Source organism: Lynx canadensis, chromosome F1 (genome assembly GCF_007474595.2).
Source record: "Lynx canadensis isolate LIC74 chromosome F1, mLynCan4.pri.v2, whole genome shotgun sequence".
Classification (NCBI taxonomy): Eukaryota; Metazoa; Chordata; class Mammalia; order Carnivora; family Felidae; genus Lynx; species Lynx canadensis.
The window spans coordinates 63,605,236-63,619,620 of NC_044319.2; the positions used below are offsets into that span (position 1 = coordinate 63,605,236).

General features: G+C 48.7%; 2 protein-coding genes across 4 annotated transcripts; one reads left to right on the plus strand and one right to left on the minus strand.

Annotated features, from left to right (window-relative positions):
• Window positions 1–92: 92 nt before the first annotated feature.
• NIT1 (nitrilase 1) lies at window positions 93–3,072 on the minus strand. Of its 3 annotated transcripts, none has more exons than XM_030301904.2 (7): window positions 3,004–3,072; window positions 2,296–2,394; window positions 1,792–2,046; window positions 1,557–1,660; window positions 1,214–1,347; window positions 920–1,045; window positions 93–635 (listed from the first exon to the last, which is right to left on the minus strand). In XM_030301904.2, coding segments are annotated over exons 1-7 (993 nt in total). In that variant the 5' UTR covers window positions 3,006–3,072; the 3' UTR covers window positions 93–362. The 3 variants fall into 3 exon arrangements, with proteins under 3 accessions (XP_030157764.1, XP_030157763.1, XP_030157765.1); XM_030301903.2 differs by having other exon boundaries at window positions 2,973–3,070; XM_030301905.1 differs by lacking the exons at window positions 2,296–2,394; window positions 3,004–3,072 and adding an exon at window positions 2,632–2,775 and having other exon boundaries at window positions 1,792–2,048.
• Window positions 2,321–14,362, plus strand: PFDN2 (prefoldin subunit 2). Its single transcript, XM_030301910.1, has 5 exons — window positions 2,321–2,403; window positions 3,032–3,229; window positions 13,014–13,102; window positions 13,196–13,319; window positions 14,052–14,362. The coding sequence occupies exons 1-5, from the start codon at window positions 2,380–2,382 to the stop codon at window positions 14,226–14,228; spliced, it is 612 nt and encodes a 203-aa protein (XP_030157770.1). The 5' UTR covers window positions 2,321–2,379; the 3' UTR covers window positions 14,229–14,362.
• Window positions 14,363–14,385: the final 23 nt, after the last annotated feature.

Below are 14,385 nucleotides of genomic sequence, written 5' to 3' on the forward strand. Positions count from 1 at the left end.
CGAAGGAGCCAGAAGGCCTAGAACCGGAGCCTCGTCCGGCTGGTACGACCCCACCTCCCGTTTTCAGCTCCCAAAGGAGATGTCCAGACACAGACTTTCTGATGATTCTATTTTTTTCAATGCCAGTGCTGCTCAGCCCTCCGCATAACTTCAGTTTTCATGAAATAAACAGAGACTGTAGAAAATTCCACCTTTCTGACACTGAAATGGGAGCTCAGGCGAAAGTTTCTTCTTTCTCGAGAAGCTGAGCCTGTGTTCCGCCAAGGCAGTCTGAGCTTCTCCAAGTGAGGGGAGCCGCGCCTGGGTCCTGCCATCAAGTCACGGCAACGCCAGCTCACGATGGGAGTGTCAGCTCACAGAAGTCAGTCTTGAGACCGTGGGTGGCCCAGACTGCCATAGAGGTCAGGCCTGCGGTGCTGGAACACAGGCAGCTGTTGGCGCAGCTGTCGCAGATAACTGAGGTCGATTCGGGCAAGGCAGAGGCCTGGTCCTTCAGAGCAGCGGGCCACCACTGTCCCCCAGGGATCCACCACCATGCTGTGGCCATAACTTGCTCTCTTCTCGTGGTGGCGTCCACACTGTGCTGCTGCCACGACGTAGCACTGGGTTTCAATGGCACGGGCCCGCAGCAACACCTGGGGATGAGGAGACGTGAGTTCACTTACGTACATGGAACGTCCAGCGGGGAATTGATAGGTGACGGATGTTACAGGCCAGTCTACTCCTTGTGACCATTTTGATAACTGCCTAGGAATGATTTACTGTTATCTGTTCTCTAACGTGAAGGGCAGCAATCTAGGGAATGAATGCTTCCCCCTGGGTGGGAAGGGGAGGAAAATCTTTTCTTCGGCTGGTAGGGCCAAGGGTGGAGAAGGAAGTTTAGAGGAGGCCCTTGGGTTTTGAAGGGAGGGTCTCTTACCTCCCAGTGGGCTGGGCCCGTAACAGATCCGAAAGCTGAAGGGTAGGTAAGTATTTCTGCTCCGGCCTGAGCCAATGCCAGAGAGAGTTCAGGAAAGCGCATGTCGTAGCAGATCGCTAGACCAATCTGCAACGAAAAAGAGCCTGACACCCCTGTTCTGTTCGTCACAGCATCTAGTCGTTACCTCCCTACCCCGCTCCTTAGGGCTTTCCAGCCTCTGTTACCACCTCAGAGTGTTCCTACTCTCCTCCCTCGTGTTCCTGATCCCGCATCTCCTCCTCTCACAACTCCCACCTTGCCTGCTGGTGTGCTGACAGGAGACTCAAGACTGGGCCCCGGAATGGTAGAGTTGCTCTCACGCATAGGCCCCTGCCCTGGAATCTCCACGTCACACAGATGGGTCTTCCTGTAAGTGGCCACTACTGACCCTGGAGCAAGACGGAGAAGGAGTGCTCAGTGCTGGTGCCCTAGAAGCACCCAACTTCGTTCCTCTCCTCCCAGGGAGCTAGCTTATAAGCTAGGATGCGAAGTACAGATGCCCCTTGACCAAGCAAAGAGTTGCGTAACAGTTCTGGAGGATCTTGCTTTAGGTAGCAAAGCCTGGGAAGAGGGAGGCTAGAGAGTTCTGAAGTCTCACCCTTGTTGTCCAGAAGCACATGGCAATTGTAGATTTTCTGAGTCTGTTCCCAGTCCTGGCCTCGCTCGTGGAAACCACCCAAGGACAGCCAGAGTCCACATTCCCTGGGGGAGGAGGGGGGCAGGGGGAGGAGGCGACACGGACGACTCTTCTCAAGGTTCTACCCTCCCACCTGGCAACTCAGGGACAAGTGCCCAACAAAGAAACTACCTTTTCCTCCCCCTTGCCCTGATACCTGGCAAGCTGGGTATATCCTCCTAAAAGGTTCCCACCCAGTGGCTCAGACAGGCGGAGCGTCTCTGCAGGGTCCCTCGCAACGAAGTCAAATGCCTCCGGCAGGAAAGCCAGGCAAGCACCCAGTCTGGCAGCCTCTCGAACAAGCTCTGCGCATGTTTTGAAGTTCTGCTGCTTGTCTGGGGTTGAGGTTACCTGGCACACAGCCACCAGCGGTAGTTCCCAGGAAGAAGAGAAGATGGCCATGGCTCTGGGCCTGTGAATGGCACAAGGCAGGACTCAGATTTCCCAGCACGGGAAAATCCCAGTTTAATGATAAGGGTCTCAAATGGGGAGGCGGGAGGGCTGGACTGCCCTTTGATTTGTGCTCTTAACGGGGCACAACCACCCACTGATGAAATGTTCTGTGGATGGTTGGTACCCCAGTGTTTCCCACCATCTGGTCATTTAACAAACATTTACTGAGCATCTACCGAGGCACTGAGGACAGAACAAAACGTGTTACCTGGGCTGTGCACAAAGTACTGACGGTCGAGGGATCCGGAGTCCAGGACACAAAAGAAGGGACAGCAGCTGGTGAGGAGGCCTGATGATGAAGCCCAGCCTGAAGATGGTGAGAAATCAGGACACCGGCCCCTCCCTCAAGGAGTACATTTCTAGGCTTCTCTGACTTTTCACACTGTGGGGCCGAATCAGGGCCCTGCCAGTAACACCCCCTAGGTCTTCAAAACACTCTTTACTGTAAGTAATTATGGGCTACAGGAAGAGATCATAAAGTGGGAAGGTGGAGGAAAGGGCTTTACTGGGCACCTGAATACCTCGACTTCCAGTGATCTCATATTAAACTGAAGCCATTTTCCTCAGCCAAACCTATCCGCGCTTCAAAAGTCATCTCCATGAAACTTCCTTGTTTTTCCCAGCCTCTCTTCCTGACTGCACACCTGCACAGCTTTGCTGCTCAAAACCTATCCACCCCCCCCACCCCCACCCCTTACCCCGGAATCTCTGACGGGAAATTCACCTTCCCTCCTTTCCCACCGCCCCGTGCTGGGCAGAGGGCACTGGCACCCAGATCCCAACCCGCGCCCCCACTCTCCGGTTAACCCGTCCGAAAGGGTTCTGCCCCTCTCCCAGGGGCAGTGTCTCTGTTGCACAAGTTAAAGCACCGCAGGCGGAATTCACCGCGGCCGGCGGGGCAGACGGTAGGTCCTACATGAAGACACAGCCAAAACCATCCGCAGGATCCGAACCGAAGAGCGGCCTGGAGGCAGAGGCACCGGGGCGAGTGGGCGGTAACTCCCAGACCGGATGTGACGCACGGCGGGGCGGGGCTGCGCAGGCCGGAAGCCCAGCAGGCGGCGAAGATGGCGGAGAGCAGCGGTCGCGCCGGCAAGAGCAGCGGCAGCGGCGCGGGGAAAGGGGCGGTGTCGGCAGAGCAGGTGAGGAACGGAGAACGCGAAGGAGGGCAGCCGGGCCGGGTCCGAAGTCGATGCGGAGAGGGGGGGGGAGCCTGTGGCCGGTGCAGGCCTCACTCCAGTCCCACCTTTGCGAGGCCGCCCAGAGAGGGGAGGGTCCTTGGAGAAGCTGGCCGAGCCCCCAGGGAGAGAGCTAAAGGGTTGGTAGGTGAAGGCCACGCCTCCCTTGGGGGTGTTGGGTGAGCCAGCAGGAGGCGAGAGCCCCGAGATGCGGGGTGTGGGAGGATGCACACTTGTGAGGGGAGATAGGTCGTCACTTTCCCCACTTCTCCGCACCCTCAAACAGGATAGGCTGGGCAAGGCAGCTCGTAACGAATCCCAGGGGATTAGTCAACGGGCTGGTTGTATGTGGTCTGTTACGTGACCCTGAAACCACGTTGACAGTCGCCCTCACCCTGCAGAGCCACGTGACTCACATACTCGAACAGTCTAGTGTTCCATACTGTTTTGATTCGGGACTCATTGTAAGATTGAATTTCTTTAGCGACCAGAAACCCTTTCCTAACCCGAGTTTGCATTTCCCCCAGTCTCTGGCATCGCGAGATGTTTGATAAATAACTCAGAAAGCCTTTTGTGGCATGGGAGCCATTTGCTAATAGTGAGGCTAGTGTTTTAATGGGAGTGGGAGGAAATCTCCATGATAGAAAGGGAAACATAAACAAGAGCTCTTCTAATTACAGGTTCATTTATCATTTATTTGTGGAACAGTTGCTACAGGCAAAGGTATCTGCATAAGGGTTTTTCAAATTGCCCCATGCAAAGAGCCCGTAGTAAAATAACACATACAAAATGCTAATATGAAGCAGAAGGTGCGTGTTCTAACAGGTATAAAGTGCTGTGGGGTTTTGGGGGAGGAGGGGGAGAAAGAGTTTCTGCGGGGGAGGGGGGAGAGAGATGGAAGGGAAGGGAAAAGAAACCTAATACTTTCTGAGGGTCTGCCTTGTGCCAGGTCCTCTGCTGTGTATAGGGAAACCTAGATCTTGTTCTCAAGTTAGCTCACAGACTCAATGTACAGTATTCCACACGGGCCCCTCTTTATGGTAGCTAAAGGAGGGACCCCCTAGCAAGAGGTTATGAGATTCGAGGAACGGGTGGGAAAGGGAAGCTGTGGTATAGTGGGGTGGCTGAGAGCGTAAGAAGTGCACTTGGGTTTGACAGATCTGTGTTTGAATCACATTTCTGCTATTTATTTTGTATAGGTGACTTCTTTCACCTTGCTCTCCTGTAAAAATATAATGGTGCAGGGGCGCCTGGGTGGCTTGGTCTTTTGGGCATCCGACTCTTGATTTTGGCTCAGGTCATGATCCTAGGGTCGTGGGATCGAGCCCCAAGTCGAGCTCCGTGCCAGGCGTGGAGCCTGCTTAACATTCTCTCCCTCTGTCCCGCATGTGCACACGCTCTAAAATAAAAATTACGTATAATGGTGCGTACCTCATCACTATTTTGATTATTAGTCAAAAAAGGTGTTCAGAGTGTTTTTGCACAGTGATTGGAATATAGTATGTGCTTAATAAATGCTAGGTTTTTTTTGTTTTGTTTTTCTTCTTTCCCCTTCTGGAAGAGATATTCCTTCCAGTGAATTCTAAAGGATGAGAGGAGTTAGTCAGGCAAAGAAGGAAGTGGGGAATTTCCTAGGTAGAGGGAATAAGGTACTTAAAAGCACCGAGGCATAAAACTGCCTGGCATGTTTAGGGTGCAGGTAGACAAAGTATGGCATGGGGTGCAAGACTTGAATGTGGGGAAAAAGGGATAGAGAGGGATCTGGGATATTTCTCAGATCTCTGTCTTTGACGGATGCTGGTGCCGTAGAGAATGTAGGAAGATCGGAAATGTCTGGGAGGGAAAATACGTTTATTTTAGGGGGTTGAATTTGGGTTTCTTGTGGGACGGTCAAGTAGAGACATCTAGTAGTTGGTTTGATTTATAAGTCTTGAGTTACAGAAACCTGAATCAGAGATACGGATTAGAGAATTACAAGCTTATGGACGGTAGACAAAGCCATGGTTGTGGGTGAAATCCTCTAGGGTTTGTACAGAAAGTGAGAAAAGAAGCAGAACGAGGGTGGAGCCAATATTTAAAGGGTTGTGGAGGAAGAAAAGAACCCCTCAAAGAGGGCTGAGCGTTGTGATAATTGAGTTCGGAGGCTGTTCTTGCTTAACATTCTGTGGTCTTTGTGTTCTAGAGAGAACACTGGGTAAAACATGTAAGATTTATCAGGGCGCCTGGCTGGCCCAGTAGGTGGAGCATGTGATTCTTGATCTTAGGGTCATGTGTTCCATCCCCACGTTGGGCCTGGAGCTTACTTTAAAGGTGTGTGTGTGTGTGTGTGTGTGTGTGTGATTTATCACTGCTGCAAACGTGAACTACATAGGTCCCTTATAAACAAGATAGAAGGAAGTTACATTGTACTAGGCATTTGTTTGATCTTCTGTTAATTTATTATGCCATTTGGGTAGGTTATGTTGTCTTCCTATACCTTATCTACCTATATTGTAGGTAAGGACATTTGAGTTTCAGAGACTTTGGTTAACTCACCCAAAGTCAGTAACTGGAAGGGTGGGGCTTTTAACTGAGTGAGCGAGTTGAGAATCAGACAGACCTATTTTTCCATTTACACCACGACCGTATTAAAGATATTTGAGCTGGGCCTGAAGGATGGGATAGATTTGAACAGGTGGTAATGGAAATAGAATATAGGGAATAGGATGAGAAGAGGAGACCTAGGGAAAGCACAGGCTGACAGTGAGTGGTTAGTTTAGCTACATCACAAGGTATAAGAAAGTTGTGGTGCTTCAAGCAAGCTGAGTCTTTGCCTGGCAAAGAATTTGGAACCTTTTTTTTTTTTTTTTTTTTTTTAAGTTTATTTTGAGAGAGAGAGAGAGAGTGTGTGTGTGTGACAGAAAGAGAGCGTGTGCGAGCGAGCAGCGGAGGGGCAGAGAGTGAGGGAGAAGAATCCCAAGCAGGCTCTGCACTGTCAGCTCAGAGCCCTGTGTGGGGGCTTGAACTCATGAACTGTGAGATCATGCCCTGAACTGAAATCAAGAGCTAGATGCTCCACTGACTGAGCCCCAAGAATTTGGAACTCTTTAATGTAAGCAGTGCCCGAGTCACAGAAGGATATATGGTATACTATTGTTTTTTTTTTTTTTTCTGCTACCTAAAATAAGGCATGTTTATTATGGAAAATGTGGGAAACACAGGAAAAAGTACAAAATAAGTGAATTTACCCATGAGCCTACTTTCCAAAAGATAACTATTATTACCATTTTGGAGTATATGCTCCAAAAGAGGTTTCTCCCCCTCTTTTATGTTTTTGTATATGCATGTATAGATGGAAAGGGAGGATGTGTGTTCTTTACATATTTGCATACTTTATAATATTAGTCCAGGACAATAGCATTGTACAGTATATACCATTTTGCAATCTGCATTGTAAGCCTAATATGTCACGAACAGTTTGCTGTATCATCCAAGTGTTAGGAAAATTAAGTTACCAGCAGCGTATAGGATGAATTTGGAGAGTCCAAAACTAGGGAGATAATTTAGAAGACGACAGGAGTAGTTTAGACAAGAGATAGTGAAGGCTCGAAGTAGGGTGATGTCAGTGAGCCAAAGAAAAATTGCTGAGGTTGATGCAATAAACTTGGCAGTTGTTGCGATAAAGGTGTGTTCAAAGATGAAACCCGGGTTTCCTACCTGGAGGGCCAGGGTGGTGTCATTAGCAGAACTAGGGGAGACAAGAAAAGGGAACAGTTTAAAACGGGGTAAAAGATGATCAGTTCAGCTTTGAATGACCCGAGTTGAAGGTACCCGTAGGACATTTAAGTGGAAATGTTCTGTGCTAATTGTTACCATTTAGTGACAATCTGTTTCCTGCTGGAAATTGTCCTAAGTTCTTGATGTAACTAATTGATCTTCACAAACATGCTAGGAGACTGATATTACCTTTATGTTCTTGGTGAAGAAACTGAGATTCAGAAAAGGGGTAACTCGCTCACAGATTTTGAAGCCATTTCTGACTGACTTCCGAATGCCTTCCTCTAACTTGAAATTTGGGTCTAGAATTTCTGAGGCCTGGATTTGCAGGTAGTCAAATGAAGGCAGTTGTTGGAACCACAGAGGTAGCTAAGAATACCAGTTGAAATAGTATAGGTAATAAAGGGAGAAGTGCTGTGAAAAGAATCTTAGATCCTTCTCCACTGTTGGGATGAGAGGAAGAACTTCAGGAAGGGGAACGGAGTGTTAAGACAGGTTGGAGAACCAAGGAACTGAAGGGTCCTGGAAGCTAAAAGTGAGAAGAGAATGTACATTACACTGGGCCTCTCAGTTCAGTCCTCATTGCTACCCTGAGACAATGGTTCTCCGCTTGCTGGGACTCCCCCCCCCCCCCCCCCCCCAAGAAATTTGGCATTGCCTGGAGACATTTTTGGTTGCCACAAGTAGGAGTTGCTGCTGGCTTTTAGTAGGTGGAATCAGGGAGGTTGCTAAATATCTTACAATGCACAGGACAGCCCCCCATAAGAAAGTATTTTCCTGCCCAAAACTTCAGTAGTGCTGACGTTTAGAAACCCTGCTTTATGGTGTATGAACTCCATTTTATAAATGAGGAAACCAAGAGAAGTTAAGTAGCTTGGTCATACAGCAAGTAAACAGCAAAACACTAGGATATGAACCCGTCCACAATAGACTCAGAAGTTTGGGCTAGTTCCACCTTACCGTGTGCTACTTAAGAGAGTTTCAAAGCAGCAGAGTGAACATTGAGAAAAAATTGTTGGGTTAGGCGGGAGGCCATTCATGATCTTTGAGAAGTTAGTTTAATAAATAGTAATAGTTTAATAACTAGTATAGATAGAAAGCAATTTAAAGTGGGCTGGGAATGAATGGGAGGCGAGGAAGTCAAGGCAGTGAGTATAGACTAGTCCTAAAAACATGATGAAGGGGCGACTGCATGGCTCAGTCAGTTGAGTGCCCTACTCTGGATCTCAGCTCAGGTCTTGATCTCTGGGTTGTGATTTGGGGCCCGCAACCGGCTCCATGCTGGGCGGCAAGCCTACTTTAAAAAAAAAAAAAAAAGATGAAGAGAAGGGCTTAGAACCATTATTTGTTGGAGTAATAAGGTCAAAGAAGTTTTCTTTTTTTTTTTTTTTTAATTTTTTTTTTTAATGTTTTTATTTATTTTTGAGACAGAGAGAGACAGAGCATGAACGGGGGAGGGTCAGAGAGCGGGAGACACAGGGAGACACAGAAGTGGAAACAGGCTCCGGGCTCGAAGCTGTCAGCACAGAGCCCGACACGGGGCTCGAACTCACGGACCGCGAGATCATGACCTGAGCCGAAGTCGGCCGCTTAACCGACTGAGCCACCCAGGCGCCCCAAAGAAGTTTTCTTTGACAGCTGAGTATGTTCGTCAGGAAAAGAGGGCACTGAACTGAAAAGAAGATATTTAGCGAGTGATACCCTATAAAATGCTTTTCCAGATGCACCCAGTCGTAATTCTTGACCTGTTATTCTATTCTTCAGTGAACCAATAAGAGTAAATATCATGTAGGTAAGAAGACCAAAGGACAAGAAAAAAAAAAGACCAAAGGACATTTTGGGGATAAAGGTATTGATTGCAGATTTTTTTGTAAAGCTACCAAAACCATACGGTAGTGATTAAACAAAAGAAAAAAGAAAGAAAAAATAAAACAGGCAAATAAATCATACAAAACTAGTTTGACTTTTTTTTTTTTTTTTTTTAAGATTTTATTTATTTTTTTTTTTTTTCAATGTTTATTTATTTTTGGGACAGAGAGAGACAGAGCATGAACGGGGGAGGGGCAGAGAGAGAGGGAGACACAGAATCGGAAACAGGCTCCAGGCTCCGAGCCATCAGCCCAGAGCCCGACGCGGGGCTCGAACTCCCGGACCGCGAGATCGTGACCTGGCTGAAGTCGGACGCTTAACCGACTGCGCCACCCAGGCGCCCCAAGATTTTATTTTTTAAGTAATCTCTCCATCCAATGTTGGGCTTGAACTCACAATCCCTGGGTCAAGATTCACATGCTCTTCCAACTGTCTCAGCCAGACACCCCCTAGTTTGACCTCTATGAGAGGTGACGTATGACAAGCCGGGAATAATACATCAGTCAGAAAAGGGTCCTTAGAGTTCCACAGAGCTGGGTAGAGGTACCAGTTCTGCAGCTTGCTGTGTTTACACATTCTCTCTCTCTCTCCCTCTCCCTCTCCCCTCCCTCCCCTCCCTCCTCCTCCCCTGCTGCCTGTCCACCCCCCCACCCCCACCCCCTGCCTATCTCCTCCCCTCCCCCTCCCCTCCTCCCTCCTCCTCCCCTCCTCCCTCCCCCCTCTTTGTCTCTCCACCATCTTTGGTCTCCTGACCCATAAAATGAAGGTACAGGTCTTATACTGTGTTTTTGTTTGTTTGTTTTAGAATTAAATGAGATAGAGTCGAGCAGAGTGCCTGGCATATAGTAGTGTTCTTTTCCTTACAAACCTTGGGCAGAAGGTGCAATATTGTAGGACTGTGGAAAAAACAGGTATTTAAAAAGAGGTTGCAGGGGTGCCTGGGTGGCTCAGTCAGTTGGTCCGACTTCGGCTCAAGTCATGATCCCACGGTTCTTGAGTTGGAGCCCCGTGTCAGGCTCTGTGCTGACAGCTCAGAGCCTGGAGCCTGCTTCAGTTTCTGTCTCCCTCTCCCTCTGTCTCTCTCTGCCCCTCCCCTGCTCAGTCTCTGTCTCTCTCTCAAAAATAAACATTAAAAAATTTTTTTAAAAGAGGTTGCATTTGCATATTTAAAATTTCAAAGAAGACAACAGTAAAGATTAGAAGGCAGGCCTGCATAGTTGAAAATTAGAAATGCACTAAAATTGGAAAGCTTTTCTACCAAAAAATTTAAGGAATTGATATGCATTTAAATGTGAACACACAGAGAGGGTTAACATATGGGATGTATTAACTAACTTTATTATCAATCATTTCACAATATATACATATACTAAATCATAATGTATACCTTAAACTTGTACAATGTAATATGTCAATTTTATGTCGGTAAAGCTGGGGGGGGCGGGGGTAGAAAACCATGTCCTGTATAAAATTGTTTGTGCCAAGAATGTAAAGAGCTCTGTATAGTTGCCAGGATTGAAGTTACTTTTGAATAGGATAAACAGTTGGTATTTTAATTTAATTGGATTCTTTTTCAGTCGGGATGTTTACATGTAAGATGAAGATTTTAGTAGGGCTGAGGGAATCAACACTGACCTAACCATCCCTTCTCACGCCAGACAACTTTAGGAGAATGGGAATAAGGGAAAGAGCAGGAAAATAAGTTTGGCCATAAGGGAAAAGACCATTAGAAAAGTATTTTCAGAGGAAGAACGTGGGAATACATCACAGCCTTTCTGTCTTCATTGGCAGGTTACTATGGGCTTATTTTGCATCTAATTTACAGTTAGGTTACCGTTAGCTGCTAAGAGATTTCATTTCCTTTAAGGGCACCAGTGGCTGAAATTTTCCGTAATAACTGTAGATAACTCATACACCGAAATAGATTTATTTTAATTTGCCATCTGATTAAAAGTTCATAAACTGGGCCAAGAGGAAGTAGGGGTTGTTAATTAGCAATAATGTTTGAAGAAAAATTGGAGTTGAAATCAAAACCTCTTCTTGCCTTTAGTTGTGTTAAATTGGTGGTTGAAAAGTAGATTCCTACTGATTACTAAGGAAAATAAGTCTAGGCCTCAGAAATTTTAGACTCTTAAGCTGATTTCACTGATGTGTTCAACAAAATACATCCAGAAGAGAGGGTCATTTGGATGCTGGGAGAGCATTGAGAATCTGGTTTCGTTGTGGAATTTCCATAGATGAAATTACTTTGATCTGTAACATCGATAGTGAAGGAAAAGCTAACCATAAATGGAATAGTTTGGTATAGGTAGTGGAGTTAGGTTTCAAAGCGTTTGTTGCAATGAGTGCGAGAAGTACACGGAGATCAAAGGTTGGTGGCCGGGAGGAGGCAGCATACGACTGGGGCGACTGGGGCGACGGCGTCCTAGTCAGACTTATTTCTTGGTTTTTTGAGCAGGAAAAGAGATGTAGGGGTGGCACAGCCCAGCCAGCAGGGTCTTATCAGCTGTAGATGAGCCTTGTGGAGAGAGGTATGGGATAAAAGGTCCTAGTAAAGATGAGACGGTCACCAGTAGCATGAGACTGGGCAGGATCTGGCTGGGAGCGAGAGCGTGGGCGGGCCCACGGCCCTCAGCTGATCAGGAAGGGCCAAGGGGGCACTTGGGTTTGGGGAGAAGGCCATGACAGCAGTTAATGCACTTTGCCTGCCTACGAAGCCCTTTCCTACTAGCCCGCACCATACGACAGTTCTATAAAATAGGTGACCCTGTGTGTGTCACAGGTGAGGGAACTCAGGCCCAGAGGGGGAAACCCGGTGGTTCTCCTTTCTGGATGCACATTAGAATTATGGGGGAGTGTTAGAAGTGCTGAGATCCCAGGGGCCTCACCCAGTGATTGTGTAATTGTTCTGAGGTTCCACCATTCATGTTTTGAAAATGCTCTCCTGGGGACTTTAACGTGTCGCCAGGGTTGAGAACCATCGGATTAAATGTCCGAGGCCGTAGAGCCAGTATATGGCAGAGACCAACTTGAACCTGGTTTTTTGTCTCTGGGCCCCATGTTTCCCCCGCACACACCCCCACGATTTTCTTTCCTCATTACATTTTCCGCCTTTTATCTGGTACTTCTTTCCAAACACAGTCATCAGAGCCCTGTACTGAGTGACGGAGGTGGTGATTTTAGTACCCAGTCTGGCTTTCACGCTGTTTTAGGTTCCCTGCTCTGTTTCTGGGGAACAAGGAGCTGGTAGTAATCATTTCTCTGGGCCTTTACGTGTGTTACTTCTTATGCCTCCTTTGCACCCTTTCCTCCCCCAGTTTCTCATCCTTCAGGCTTCAGTTAAGGCCGTGTCTCTCAGGAAGCCTATGTTAGTTAGGGTTTCTAGGCTACGGACATGGACTCTGACCAACTTTTTCTTTTTTGAAGCAGTGTTTTGGAAGGACAGCGGGTAGTTCACAGAATTGAACACAATGAAAAGAAAGGTTAAATAACTGGGTCCCACCAAGTTCAAGAACTAGGGCAGCTTTGGGGATTTCAGGAGGAGGAATGGAGGATCATCTCTGCAGGGCAAGTAGTTGCCTTCGCTGCACCTGTCTTCCGTACCTGTTTCTCTCTGCCCCCAAAATCAGTTCCTGTACAGAGAGTCTGGTATAGAACAACAGGTCACTGCCCTTGTGGTCAAGGGCCAAGGGTCCTGTGAATAGTAGCCCCACAAGCACCCCCTGAGCTAAGGAGGGCGGCTCCCCTGTGGGAAGAATGCTGGCTGGGCAGGTCCAAACAGGAGTTGACTCACTACAGAGTCTTTCCGAACAGCCTTCTTTACCTGCAAGTCTAAGCCTCTCTGCAGGTGCCCCAGTAGCTCTCCACCCCATCCCGAATTACGCATGCCTGTTCCTCACCACACGGGAAGCTGCGAGAGGGACTAGCCGAGCTCCCTCTCACACAGGGCAGGCTCTCAGTGCAGGGTGAATGGCTTCCGGACAGACTGAAGGTCGAAATGGCAGACGTGGGTTCTACTCCTTTTCTAAGGGAGGTGTCCAAAGCTCGCCGTCCTGTGTTGTGTCTTGACCCTCTGCCGCGCCCGCTGTCTCCTCTCTCACTCAACTCTTTCTCACCTTCCAAGGTTATTGCTGGCTTCAACCGCCTTCGACAGGAACAGCGGGGTCTGGCATCCAAGGCAGCCGAGCTAGAGATGGAGTTGAACGAGCACAGGTGAGGCCGTCGGGGAGGCGCAGACAGGAGAGGTGGGCGGGCTGCCGTGGAGCGGGGCTGGATTCTCCGAGCGGCCTTGTCCTCCCACCCCAGCCTGGTGATAGACACCCTGAAGGAGGTGGACGAAGCCCGCAAGTGCTACCGCATGGTTGGAGGCGTGCTGGTGGAGCGGACGGTCAAGGAGGTGTTGCCGGCCCTGGAGAGCAACAAGGAGCAGGTGAGCGGGAGTCCCTGCGGACAAGCTCTGGGCGCCGAGGGGTGAGGGAAGGGAGGCCGGGACTGGGGGAGCGTGGTGGAGGAGGTGGGTGGGCACCCATGTTGAAGACGGCACACGTAGCCTGTTAGCCTGTGCTTTTTATGCTGTGCAAAGTCTAACTCCTCACACAGGAGGGACTGCTGGCTGGCGGCCTCTTCCCCGGCACTCTGTGACCTGGCTCACAAGCCTGGCTCTCCCAAGGGGGAGAGGCGGCAGTGAGAGCAGGGTCTCTCACAGTGTGGTCCGGGGACACCTGCATCCAGGTCACCTGGAGGCCTGACCCAAAATGCAGCTGCCTGGACCCACTGATTCAGAACAACTGGCCAGGGGGCCTATGGGGTGGCATCCTTTTTTTTTTTTTTTTTTTTAAGTCCTCTCCGCGCCCAACGTAGGGCTCGAACCCACAATCCCACGATCGAGAGTCACAGGCTCTACTGACCGAGCCAGCCAGCCGCCCCACGGAGTGGCATTTTAAACATAAACAGCCCAAGCGGTTCTTAACGTACATTAAAGCTCATACGCCGTTGCGTTTGAGAAAGCCATACTTTTAGGCTCTCGGCTCTACTATTGATACTTGGTAAGAGGTGAGGTTACAGGTGTCCTCTCTCCTTCCCGTCCCCCAACTATAGTCCATCCCAGGTAGGGGAAGGTGGTTCCTGAAATCCTCATGTAATCCTATCGCTGGCCCTCTAGATACAGAAGATCATTGAGACACTTACACAGCAGCTTCAGGCAAAGGGGAGAGAATTAAATGAGTTCCGGGAAAAGCACAACATTCGTCTCATGGGGGAAGATGACAAGCCAGCAGCCAAGGAAAACTCCGAAGGGGCTGGGGCCAAGTCCACCTCAGCCGGAGTGTTGGTCTCCTAGGGACCAAGGCCTTTGCGTTTTTTTTTTCTACCCTGACTCCCACTTCTTCTGATTTCTCTTTATTGTTATTATTATTATTTTCTCTGCTATTGTAATATTTTTTTGTTAATTAAATGTTTTGGTCAGAATGCTCAGCTCCAGCCTCAAGCTTTCTCCC

What these genes read in the sequence shown, in the direction of transcription:
- PFDN2 (XM_030301910.1), top strand. Translation starts at nt 2,380, where the DNA reads ATGATGAAGCCCAGCCTGAAGATG. An exon ending in TGAAGCCCAGCCTGAAGATG is followed by an intron (nt 2,404 to 3,031) that starts GTGAGAAATCAG and finishes AACCATCCGCAG; the next exon opens with GATCCGAACCGAAGAGCGGC. An exon ending in GGGCGGTGTCGGCAGAGCAG is followed by an intron (nt 3,230 to 13,013) that starts GTGAGGAACGGA and finishes TCACCTTCCAAG; the next exon opens with GTTATTGCTGGCTTCAACCG.
- NIT1 (XM_030301903.2), bottom strand. Translation starts at nt 3,025, where the DNA reads ATGGTTTTGGCTGTGTCTTCATGTAGGACCTACCGTCTGCCCCGCCGG. An exon ending in GGATATACCCAGCTTGCCAG is followed by an intron (nt 1,661 to 1,791) that starts GTATCAGGGCAA and finishes CTCCTCCCCCAG; the next exon opens with GGAATGTGGACTCTGGCTGT. An exon ending in CGGGCCCAGCCCACTGGGAG is followed by an intron (nt 636 to 919) that starts GTAAGAGACCCT and finishes CCTCATCCCCAG; the next exon opens with GTGTTGCTGCGGGCCCGTGC.